The 13051-nt window shown below is 44.1% G+C and overlaps 1 protein-coding gene across 1 annotated transcript in view; it reads right to left on the bottom strand.

The window, feature by feature from the left end:
* Positions 1-2210: 2210 nt before the first annotated feature.
* PI16 (peptidase inhibitor 16) overlaps positions 2211-13051 on the bottom strand; it is an 18183-nt gene continuing 7342 nt past the window's right edge. The window contains exons 3-6 of the mRNA XM_006860575.1: positions 5015-5124; positions 4586-4674; positions 3294-4016; positions 2211-3079 (exon numbers count right to left, since the gene is read on the bottom strand). Of these exons, the coding sequence (XP_006860637.1) occupies positions 2211-3079; positions 3294-4016; positions 4586-4674; positions 5015-5124 (1791 nt within the window). The remainder of the gene's footprint in view (positions 3080-3293; positions 4017-4585; positions 4675-5014; positions 5125-13051) is intronic.

Here is a 13051-nt window from a genome sequence, read left to right as displayed (position 1 = left end):
TCTTCTTTAGCTGCTCACCTTCATACTTTGCCTGGAGACAGTTTGCTGTACCTCTCCCCACCTTGGTCCCAAGCCTCTCCATCATTGCTCCTTCCACCCTGCTGCATTTGTGCTTTCCTGCCCCGCAGCACTCCTGGACAAGTCTGCTCTGCTCCCCTGGGGAGGGCTACAACTCCAGAGCCCTTTCTCCAAACTCTTCAATCATCAGGGTTTGGCACAGTTGTGCCTGAGATTCATTTCTGACTTTTGTCTCCCAGATGGCCTGGGCAGGGACATCTCTGTGAAGCAGTGGTATGCCATATCTTGATTCTGAGACTGGAGTGTGCTTCTACCCAAGTGGTGACTTCTGAAGCTGGGAGAGTCAGCCCTACACCTCCTCGACCTCCACCCCACCCCCACACCTGCTCCTGGGTATAAAGAGGAAAGTGAAGGAGGCCTGAAGATTTGGAGATGGGGACAATTTATAGAAAGGAAGGGAATGGTAGGTACCCTTAAGAGGTGGGTCTGTCCCATGTTCATTGCAGTGCTATTCACTATAGCAAGATGGAGACAGCCTAAATGCATCAACAGAAGAATAGTTCAACTTTGATACATACATACAGCGGAACACTATGCAATATTGAAGAATAATGATGCTTGTGAAATACCTCATAAGAATGAGCCTGGAGGACATTATACTAAGTGAAATTAGACAATCACAAAAGGACAAGTATTGTATGAGACTGCTGTTGTGAAAAGGTAAGGTTTTCTTGCTAAAAGAAATACTCTGATGGTTACCAGGAGTGGAAGGGGAGGGAAATTTATTCACTGGTGGTGGTGGTTAAAGTGACGGGGAGAGTCAAACTTACAGTGACTCTGTAGTGGGTTTCTGAGGCTTTAAATCTCAGAGGGAGCAGCAAGCCTCATCTTTCTCCCTTGGGAATAGAGGGTAGGCACATGTTAACTTGAGTGATGGCAACGTACAACAAGAGGGCGATTGGCACAGGAAAGATGAACGGCGTGGAAGACAGGACTATAAGTGTGAACAGTGGTAAATACTATTAACATGTGGTACATGGAAGGGATTGCGATCATTGTAATGATACAAAGTGTATAATTTGTTGTGTGTTTGGGAGTGGAGGTGTGAAGGACTGGTTACCATAGGTTGGTGGTTATGTGCCGTGGAGTCGGTTCCTACTCATAGGGACCCTGAACAGGGTTTGTGAGGCTGCAAATCTTTACGGGAGCAGAAAGCCTCATCTTTCTCCTGCAGAACAGCTGGTAGTTTCGAACTGCTGACCTTGCAGTTCACAGCCCGATTTGTAACTACTATGCTACCATAGGTTGGTGGGGGACAAATTGATCCCTCTTTGCCTCCCACCCCGTCACAAGACAGACTCTAGATACCCTTAGACAGGCGTTTATTCAGGAGTCGGGTTGCTTCCCTTTCCTGATGCCTGCCTTCTCCACCCATAGAACCCCACTTAGGTGGGGCTTGTCCATCATCTCCCTCACAGTTTCTTTCCCCAGCTACATAGGCAAGTAGGGAGGCGGGGCACTGAGCCTGAGCCCCCTGCCTGGTGTAGGCTGGCAGGCAGGGTTAACTAGAATTCCCACGAGAGAGGTGGGAGGGGCAGGAGAAGTCCAGGCCAGCTGCAGCCATCAGTTTGTTCCTGGCACTCACTATCAGCCTGGCCTTCCGCCTCCAGGAGGTCTGTGGAGGAGGCACGTGCCCCACAGTGTTTCCCTTCCAGAGGGCCTTCAGCTGAAAAGGACAGGGTGAGGCAGCTGGCAGAAGGATCGCTGATCTCTTTCACCTGGGAAAGCAGGAGGCCCTCCTGGAGGAAGCAGCCAGGGGTTCCTGGGAAGCCCTGAGATCCTGTGTGTCTGCGAGCAGGCCTGTGGCTTCAGACAATTGGAGAAGGGGTACATGTGACTACAGGAACACCTCTCAGAAGAGTCTGTAGCCAGCTGAGAGGTGAGCCTCTCCAGGGACGGGAGAAGCAGGGCATTCGTGGGGTAGTGCTGCCAGAGATTGGCAATGCAAAGGTCTCCTGAGGAGACGACGGGGCTGGCTTCGGGTCTAGGCAGAAGCTGGGGTGAAAGAGGGCTGCTGGGCCACAATCAGAATCTGTCCAGGGAGCTGTGGCCTCTCACTTTGAGAAAAACAATCCAGAGTGGGCATGAGGCCAGGGTTCCCCCACCAGGCCTTGCCTTTGAATGGCGGGGCCTCAGAAGATTCCAGTCAACACCAGGGGTAGTAGTAGCAGCAGTCCCAGGAAGGGGCTCCAGACACAACGAGTGGCAGAATTAACCTTGAAGGGCTTTAAGTGTAACATTGGCTTAGTGGGTTTCCACTTTGTGGGTTTAGGCGCTTCTTCTGCGTTGGGGTCTTCTGCACTGGGATGTTCTGCATTCGGCATTTCTGCATTAGGTTCCTCTATGTTTGGCAATTCTGCATTCGGTTCTTCTGCGTTGGGGTCTTCTGCGTTTGGCAATTCTGCATTCGGTTCTTCTGCATTGGGGTCTTCTGCGTTCGGCTCCTCCATTTTGGGCTCGTCCGGCTCTAGCAATTCTAGGTCTTCGGGGTTCTGCTCCTCTAGCTCTGCCGGGTTCAACTCTTCAGGCTCCTCCGGGGTCAACTCTTCTAAACCTGCTTCTGCAGGGTTCAGCCCTACCAGGCTTGGGCCTTCAGGACTTGTCGATGCTGGGTTCGGCTCTGCCCAGTTTGGCCTCAAGGGGTTCAGTTCCGCCGGATTGGGCTGTGAAGGGTTCTGCTCCACCGGGTTTGGCCTTGCCGGTATTGACCCCGTTGGATTTGGCTTAGCAGGGTTGGGCCTTGCCGGAGTCGGCATTGCTGGGTTGGGGTTGGGCCTTGCCGGAGTCGGCATTGCTGGGTTGGGGTTGGGCCTTGCCGGAGTCGGCATTGCTGGGTTGGGCTCTGCCGGGCTTGGCCCTGCTGGACTCGGCCCTGCTGGATTTGGCTTCGCCGGGTTGGGCCTTGCTGGACTCGGCCCCACTGGGCTCAACCCTGCTGGGTTTGGGCCTGTTGGGCTCAGGTTCTCTGACTCGGTGACAGACCCTCCAGGGAGATCTGCACCTGTGGGAAGGAAGAGGCATTCCCTCAGCCTGGAGGCAGCTATGCTTACCTCTCACCCACTGCATCAGCCATGCATGGAAGGAGCCCAGCAGCAAGGGAGGAGGCACCTACTCAGAGGGTACATGCTCCCACCAAGCCGGTACTATCCGTTCTGGGGACAGAATGCAGACATGCTGTAGCCAGGAGCATAGGGAGTAGACAGCACAGGCCTTACCTGACACGGTAGACTGCAGACCTAGGGTGCGCCCACCTAGCGTATTAGCAGTGGTAGAGGTGTTGGGGGAGTTGGGCAGGGACCTGGAGGAGGTGGGCCCCACGTGGATAAATGTGACCTGCTTCTCAGCTGCCTCATCTTGGGTTGGGGAAACTGAGACCAAGACCTCACTGGGAGGAGGCAACTCATGGGGAACCCCTGCCTCAGTCTGGGCTTGGGATAGAGGCTGCTGTGTGCCAATCAGGAACATCTTGGAATATAGAGATTCTTCTGGATTCACATAGGGACCATTTGCCCTGTTGGCTGCTTTGTCTGCTGATTTGGAAAAGGGAGTATGGGTGGATTTGGGAAAGGTGACTGGCCTCTCATCCAAGGAGAACAGCCCATGAGTTTCCAAAAGAGAAGGGACCTCAGTTAAGAAAGGCAGGGCCTCTGTTGCCATGAAGGAGGGATCATTTGTTGTTAAGGAAGATCGGGTCTCTGTTGCCATGGAAGGAGGATCTTTTGTTGCTAAGGAAGATGGGACCTCAGTTTGTAAAGTAGGCAAAGCCTTGGTTGCCAGGGAAGCTGAGACCTCAGTTAGCAAGAAGGATGGAGCCTCAGTTGCTAGGGAAGAAGGGGCACCCATTTCACTAGAGCTAGAGGCTTCAGTTGCCAGGGGGGTCTGGGCCCCAGTCACCATGTAAGGCAAATCCTGAGGCTCTTCTGGATCTCTGGTGGGTTCTGATGAGATAGACAAGCCTGGCATTAGTACTGGAAGTGGGATCCCACATCTCTCACTCACTGCGAACAAGGTGAGGTGACCAGATGCCCTACCGGGAGACACACACGCACACACACACACGAACATTTCCTTTCATTCAGAATAAAGGCTGTTTGTTATTGACATAGTTGCCCCTCCATCCACCATCCTTGTCCAAGTCTTCCTCTCTCTGCTCATATTTGCACCTTTATAGGTGTTCTTATGACCTAATGCATCCCTGGCCTTGTCCCCTTGCCCCCTGACAGTTCCCACCAATCATATCCCCTCAGACCACTCCCATCTCATCCCTTGGGGGCGCGGTGAGACTCACCCATCACCCTTCAAGGGTTGAAATCCTGTCAATTTGAATAAAGGCACCATAGTGGTTGCTCAAAGAAGGGCACGTGGTGCTGGTGAGTTCAGGTTGGGTGGATTGACTAAGGGCACTGGGAGAGTTGTGTCCTGCCTGATCCCTCCCTGGCCCAAGTGTTGCTGGGGAGCCTAGCACTGTCCAGCCTGTATCCCTGCACTCTCCCTCCCCACAACTTACCACAGAGGGACTGCTCACAGTGGTAACCCAAGGGGCAGGCGGAGCACGGTGGCCCCACCTCATAGAGCTTCTGCCCAATCACGTTGCCCCTGCAAGAGGCAAGAAGGAGGGTGCTGAGGGAATGTTCTGCTAGTCCCACCACCCCACTGTACAAATCTAGACCTATATGAGAACCCTGAGTCAGCTTCCTGCCCACCACTAGCTCTCTAGGATCTTCAGGGTCCTCTTAGGCCAGAGCAGATCCAATACCAATGACAGCACAGGGTAAGCCCCAGATTGGCCCCCTCCTGCTTCCTTCAGCTCTGTGCTTTTTAATATTCCCCCACCCCACCCCCACTCCCACCCCCATCAGATCTACGCTCCCCCCACCCCCACCCCGCTCCCATCCCCAAGGCTCCCCTGGCCTGTACTGTACAGCTTAGCACTCACGGAGGCACATAGTTGCAAACCAGAAAGTGGACATTGGAATCTTCAACGTTCTGGAGTTTAGGACACAAGTGAGAGTCACAGCCAACCCTATCTGTCTTGGCCCAGACCACCTGAAGGGGGGAGGCAAATCCAACAGTTTAGCCCCAGCTTTGGTAGGTCGGTATGATGACCCCTCCCCCAAGCCTTAAGTGTTTGGGGAGACCAAACACCCTATAAACTAGTGACACCTAGGTCCTTGAGGACACACAGGTTCATGGCAAAACACTAAACGGGCGGTTGGTCCTGAGCATTCTACTCTCCACCACCAACCACAAATGCCATTTCACCAGGCTTCTCCCTTAGAACTGTACCTCAGCTCCATGGATCTGACCTATAGCTCTTGCATTTTAAACAAGGACGAATATTCAAAGGAATGAATCTTAAATGGTGGAATCCCAAATGGTAAACATCAGCCACAAGAAAAATCCATGGACGGGAACATAGAAACCATTTTGGAAATGGAGGAAGCTCCTTCAAATCTAGAATATACGGGGATGTGTTCCGCTTGTTTCTAGGTGTGACCTCCTAATTTACAGAAGGAGTTTTGTCTTAAATATAAAAAATTTTAAAGTCAAAACAATCTTTGTACACTGTCATGACTGAGACTTTTTATATATGAGGAGATCTTCAAAAAGTTCATGGAAAATGCATATTAGGAAAAAACTATGCATGGATTTCAATGTTCTTTTTTTTACACCAAAATAAACTCATATTAACTTGTTATGGCATGTCTGAACAGGAAGTAGTTTGAGACACTAAGAAGGATAAGGTACCAGTTTGAAAAGAGCCTCGATTAGAGCAACATGAATCCTGCTCAAATTGAAACAGGAACAAACATCAAAATGTATGGCAAAGTTTGGTTGCAAGAATGTTAAGATCATTGCTATTTTTAAGAAAAGTTTATGGGGACAGTGCCACCAAAGAAATCAGTAGTTTACAAATGGATAACAGGTTTTAAGAAGGGATGAGATGATGTTGAAGATGAAGCTTCAACCACACCAATTTTTGAGGAAAAAATGAATCTTGTCTGTGTCCTAATTGAAGAGGACTGATGATGAACAGCAGAGACAATAGCCAACATCATAGATCTCTCAGTTGGTTCAGCTTTTAAATTATCCCTACTGAAAAGTTAAAGTTGAGCAGAAAGTTGATGGGTGCTAAAACTGCTGTGCTCAGATTGATTGCAGACAAGAGCAGAGCTTTCAATGAAAATTTTAAACAAGTGGGGTCACTCCAAAAGTATTTCTTGGAAGAACTGTAACAGTGAAGTGGTTTTACCAGTACGATCCTAAAGAGAAAGTACAATCAAAGCAATGACTAGCAAGAGGTGGGAGTGATCCAGTCAAAGCAAAGGCAAACCAGTGAAGATCAAAGGTCATAGCAACAATTTCGTGGTATGCTTAAGGCTTTGTGGGTTAATGTGCTTGACTGCAAAGTCGGTTTGAACCACAAGGTCGGCAGTTCAAACTCACCAGCCGCTCCTTGGAAACCCTATATACTGTTGCTATGGGTCAGAACCGACTCAATGGCACTTACAACAACAAAAAGGCATTTTGCTTGTTAATTTTCTGGAGGGCCAGAGAACAATAACATCTGTTTATTATGCGAGTGTCTTAAGAAAGCCAAAGCAGAAAATGCTTAGGAAAGCTCCATCAGAGAGCCCTCCTCCACCCTGACAATGTTCCTGCTCACCCCTCTCATCAAACAAGGGTCATTTTGCAAGAGTTTCTATGGAAAATCATCAGGAATCCACCTTACAGTCCTGATTTGGTGCCTTCTAACTACTTTTTGAAGGAGCTCTGGTAGCATAGTGTTATGAGTTGGGCTGCAAACCTCAAGGTCAGCAGTTCGAAACTACCAGCCAGTCCATGGGAGAAAGATGAGGCTTTCTGCTCCCGTAACGATTTACAGCCTTGGAAACCCTCTAGGGTCTCTATGAGTTGGAACCGACTCCATGGTGCACTACCACCACCAACACCAACTTCCTTTTGTTTCCAACTCTAAAAATCTTTAAAGGGCACCCATTTTTCTTCACTTAATAATGGAGAAAAGAGTGCACTGACATAGTTAAATTCACAGAACGCTCAGTTCTTTAAGGATGGATTACATGGCTGGTATCCCCATTTACAAATGTCTTAACTCTGACGGAGCTTATATTGAGAAATAGTGTGTATGTTTTCTATTTTGAGCTATTAATTCAGTGTTTCCATGAACTTCTGAAGTCTCTTTTTTATTTATTTATTTTTTGTGTGTAGTAAAATATACATAACAAAATAGATCATTCTAACTACTTTGTGAGTGTACAATTCAGTGGCGTTCAGTACATTTCACAGTGTTGTGTAACCCTAATTGCTATCATTTCTCGATTTGCTTTGTTTTTAAAATCATCTCAAACTTGAACTCTATATTTATTACACAATAATTACCCCCTTCCTCTAGCCAACAATCCCCTCTAGTTTACTTTCTGTCTCTATGAATTTGCCTATTCCAGAGTCTTACATGTGGAATCATATAATACCTGTCCTCTTGTGTCTGACTTATTTCACCTAGTATAATGTCTTCAAGATTCATCCATGTTGTAGCATCTATTAGAACTTCATTCTTTAAAAAAAAAAAAAAATCTACAGCATTGATTTTTTAAAGTATTGTATTCAGTAAAACTCCACCTTCATTGTTTTACCTGTGGCAATCCAGTTTTCTCAGCACCATTTGTTGAAAAGACTGTCTTTCCCTCACTGAACAGTCTTGGCACACTTGCTGAACATCAATTGACCCCATCCATATGTGAGGGTTTATTTCTGAGCTCTCTATTCTATTCAGTTGGTCTATAAATATATCTATTGTTTTGCCAGTTCTGCATTGTTTTGATTGCTATAGCTTTGTAATATTAAGTTTTGAAATCAAGAAGTATACATCTTCAGTTTTCTTCTTTTTCAATATTGTTTTGACCATACAGAGTTCCTTTAAATTCCAAGTTGATTTTAAGATAGTTTTTTGATAGAGAATGCATTGTATCTGTATATCTCTTTGAGTAATACTGTCATCTTAACAATATTAAGTCTTCTAATTTATGCACACCGTGTCTTTCCATTTACCTAGGTTATCTTTAAGAAATATTTAGTCATTTTCTGTGTACAAGTCTCCCACCTCCTCAATTAAATTTACCCTTCCATATTTTATTCTTTTGAATTCTATTGAAAATGGAATGGTTTTCTTAATTTCCTTTTTGGTTTGCTCACTGGTTATTGTTGTTGTTAAGTGTCGTCGAGTTGATTCCGACCCATAGTGACCCTGTATAGGGTTTCCGAGGAGCAGCTGGTGAGCTTGAACCACTGACCTTGCAGTTCAGACGGCTTTGCAGTCTGGCACATTAACCCACAGCGCCTCACCAGGACTCCTTGGTTTGGTTTTCAATTTGTATGTCTCTTATGTCTTCTTCTTACTTAATTGCTCTGGCTAGAATTTCCAATACTATGTTGAATACAAGTGGAGAAGAAATTGCTTTGTATGATTTCAAATCATTTGAAATTTGCTGACTTGTTTCATAGCCTAACATAAGTCTGGCCTACAGAATGTTCCATGTACACTGGAGAAGCAGGTGAGTTCTGCTGTTGGTGAGTGGTGTGTTTTGTATCTGTTGTTGTTGTTAAGTGCCATCAAGTCAATTCCTCATTTTGTTTCTGATCTTAGGGGAAAATTTTTCAGTGTTTTACTACTGAGTACGTTAACTGTGTTTTTTCATGTAAAGCCTTTATCATGTTGAGAACATTTTTTTTCTACTCATAATTTTTTGAGTGTTGTTTATCATGAAAGGATATTGGATTGTGTCAAATGCTTTGTCTGCATCATTTGAGATAATCGTTTGGTCCCTCCCCCCTTCTTTTTGTTAATGCGACCTATTACATTGATTGACTTTCATGTGTTGAACCACCCTTGCATTTTTATGATAAATTCCACTTGATCACGATATGTTGTTGTTGTGAAGTGCCGTCTTTCATTCCTCTCTTTTTTTTTCAGTCAGTCTAGGTAAAGGTTTGTTAATTTCACTGATTCTTTTCAAAGAACCAACTTTTGGTTTTGCTGATATTTCTCCAATCTTTTTCTATTTTGCTTATCTTCACACTGATCTTTATTGTTTCCTTCCTTTGGGTTTAACTTGTTCTTTTTTAGTTCCTTAATCTGTTAGATTAGATTATTGATTTGAGACTTTTTTTAATGTAGGAATTTACTGTTATGAATCAAATCTCCCTTTTAGTATTGCTTTCAGGAGTCCTGGTGGTGCAGTAGTTAAGTGCTTGGTTGCTAACTGAAAGATCAGCTGTTCAAACCTATCAGCCACTGTGCAGGAGGAAGATATGACAGTCTGCTTCCATAAAGATATGCAGCCTTGGAAATCCTATGAGGCAATTCAGCACTGCCCTATAGGGTTGATTCAACAACAAGTGTTGGTACAATTCCTCAGCCCTTTCCATAAATTTTGATGTTTTCATTTTCATTCATCTCAAGGTTTTTTCTGATTTCCCTTTCGATTTGTTCTTTGACCTGTTGGTTGTTTAAGAGTGTGTTGTTTAATTTATACATATTTGGAATTTTCTATTTTTCTTTCAGTTGTTGAATTTCAGTTTTATTCCATTGTGGTAAGAAAAAAATTACTTTATGATTTTAATCATTGAAAATGTACTAAGACTCGTTTTGTAGCCTAACGTGGAGTCTGGCCTACAGAATGTTCCGTGTACACTTGAGAAGACTGTGTGTTCTGCTGTTGGTGAGTAGTGTGTTTTGTATCCATTGTTGTTGTTAAGTGCCAACAAGTCAATTCCAACTCATTGCAACCCTGGGTTGTACTCTAGCTTTGTGGTAAGCAGTCCAATGCTTATCCACACCAGAACTCTCATGTTTTTTATATGTCTGTTAAATCTAATTGGTTAATATGTTATTCAAATACTCCATTTCCTTATTGATCTACTGTCTGTCCTGTTGATTATTTAAGGTGGGATGTTGAAGTCTCCAGTTATTACTGTGGTACTGTTTCTCTTTAAATCTGTTAATATTTGCTTCATATATTTAAAGGTTCTGTTGTGAGGAAAAGGGATCCTGATGATGCAGTGGGTTAATATTTGTGTAGGTCAGACTTATGCTAGGCTACGAAACAAGTCTTAGTAAATTTTAAATGATTTGAAATCATACTTTGAATTCAAGGTCAGTGGTTCAAACCCACCAGCTTCTGCAGCAGGAGAAAGTAAAGCTGCCTGCTCTTGTAAAGGTTTACAGGCTCAGAAATGCTAAGGAGCTATTCTACTCTGCTCTCAATGGTCACAGTGAATTAGAATCAACTCAATGGCCGGGAGTTTGGTTTGGCTTTTGGTTTGGTTGTTACGGATGCTGGATGGAAACTTGTATCAATATGTAATGTCCTTCTTTGTCTCTGTTAACCTTTAAAGGTCTATTTTGTCTGATAACAACCCAATACTCTTTTGCTTACTATTTGCCTGGAATTTTTTTTTATTTTTCAGCCTTTCACTTTCAACCTCTTTGTGCCTTTATTTCTAAAGGGAGACTCTTGTAGTAGAAAGCATATGTGTGTTTTTTGTTTTTTTTTAAGTGCCATCAAGTTGATTCTGACCCATAGCAACCCTGTATAGATGGGTCCTTTCTTAAAAACCCAATCTGCCAATCTCTGTCATTTAATAAAACCCACCCACTACCATTGACTGCATTCTTACTTACTCTGTTAAGTGCCACGGAGTCAGTTCCAACACATAGTGACCCTACATACGTTTTCTGAGGAGCAGCTTGTGGATCTGAACCAATGACCCTGGCAGTTATCAGTCCAGTGCTTACCCTACAGCACCCCACCAGGGCTCCATTGTTGTTGTTAAGTGCCCTTGAGTCAGCTCTGACCCTGTGCACAACAGAACAAAACACTGCTTGATCCTGTGCCATCCTCAAAATTGTTACACTTGAGCCAATTGCTGCTGTCACTGTAGCAATCCATCTATTTGGTGGGTTGCGGGGGGCTTCCTCTTTTCACAGTCCCTCTATTTTACCCAGTATAATGCCATTCTCAAAGGACTGGTCCCTTCCTGATAACATGTCCAAAATATGAGAGCTGAAGCCTCCCCAGCCTTGCTTCTAAGGAGCACTCTGGCTGTACTTCTTCTAATACAGATATGTTTATTCTTCTGGCAGTCCTTGTTGCTTTCAACATTCTTCTCCAACACCATAACTTAAATGCATCAATTCTTCTGCAGTCTTCCTTATTCATTGTCCAACTTTCACATGCATATGAAGTGATTGAAAATACTAAGGCTGAGTCAGTCACACCTTAGTCCTCAAACTGATATCTTTGCTCTTGATCACTTTAGAGAGGTCACAGGCAGCAGATTTACCTACTGCAATACATTGTTGGATCTTCATCAGTAAGTATTTTAAGTCCTCTTCACTTTCTTCAAGCCAAGGTAGTATCATTTACATATCACAGGTTGCTCATGAGTTTTCCTTCAATCCTGATGCCATGTTCTTCATATAATCCAGTTTCTCAGATTATTTGCTCAGTATACAGATTGAATAAATAGGTGAAAGAATACATTCCTGGCACACTTCTTTCATGATTTTAAACCATTCAGTATGCCCTTGTTCTTTTCAAATGACTGCCTCTTGATCTATGTACAGGTTTCCCAGGAGTGCACAGTTAAGTATTCTAGAAAACCCATTCTTTGTAATGCTATCCATGGTTCGTCATGATCCACACAGTTTAAAGACTTTGCGTAGTCAATAAAGCACAAGTCAACATTTTTCTGATGTTCTCTGCTTTCAGCCAAGATCCATCTGACATCAGCAATGATAGATAGCCCTAGCTCCACACCCACTTCTGAATCCTGCTTGAGTTTCTGGCAGCTCCCTGTCAATGTAGTATTATTGTAGCTGGTTTTGAATTATCGACAACAAAACTTTACTTTCATATAATATTAATGATACTGTTCAATGGTGTCTGCATTCTGTTGGGTCACCTGCCTTTGGAATGGACACAGATACGAATCTCTTCCAATTGGTTGACCAGGTAGCTAGCTGTCTTCCAGATTTCTTGGCAAAAATGAGTGAGCGCCCCCAGTGTTGCATCAGTTTGTTGAAAGCTTTCAGTTTGTATTCCATCAGTTCCTGGAGCACTGTTTTTCACCAATACCCTGTATAAGGGTTTCTGAAGCTTTCAATCTTCACAAGAGCAGAAAGTCTCATCTTTTTCCTGTGGAACGAACACCTGATGGATTTGAACTGCGGACCTTGTGGTTCGCAGACCAGTGCTTATTGTATGAGCCACCGCATGCCCATAGGACAGTTTAAACTACATGTAAAATAATTCCTGACAGGAAAGAATTTACTTCTGTCATTTAACTTTTTGTATGTCTTACATGCTTTTTGTTCCTCAATTCTCCATTGTGAATAGGGTCCCACTCATAGCGACCCTATGCATAAAAGAACGAAGCCCTGCCTGGTTTTGAGCCCTACTCACAATTGTTGTTATGTTTGAGGCCATTTTTGCTGCCGCCATGTCAGTCTACCTCCTTAGGGATCTTCCTCATTTTCACTGACCCTCCACTTTACCAAACATGATGTCCTTCACCGGGGACTGGCCCTTCCTGACAATAATTCTCCATTCTCGCCCTTTAAAAATATTATTTAGTTGAATTTTTATAATGTAATGTTTTAATTCCATTCTTGCCTTTTTGTATGTATTTTTAGATTTTTTTAAAAGTAGTTACTTTTGGGTTACCATGAACATATTAAACTTAGAACACCTAGTTTAAATAATACCAACTTGATTACAACGGTATATATACACATCATGTATACCTCCTCTTTTATGATCATTGTCACAAGTTTATGTTTTTATACACTCTGTATAGCACAGAGTTATAATTTCTCTTTTATGAATTTACCTTTTATATAGGAGCAAAAAGGAGTTACAAACCAAAAGTGGAGTCCTGGGTTTTATATTTA

The sequence above is a fragment of the Chrysochloris asiatica genome, unplaced genomic scaffold (genome assembly GCF_000296735.1).
Source record: "Chrysochloris asiatica unplaced genomic scaffold, ChrAsi1.0 scaffold00038, whole genome shotgun sequence".
NCBI classification, from domain to species: Eukaryota; Metazoa; Chordata; class Mammalia; order Afrosoricida; family Chrysochloridae; genus Chrysochloris; species Chrysochloris asiatica.
Note: the sequence above shows the minus strand (reverse complement) of the source record. Positions and strands in the feature narration are given on the sequence as shown.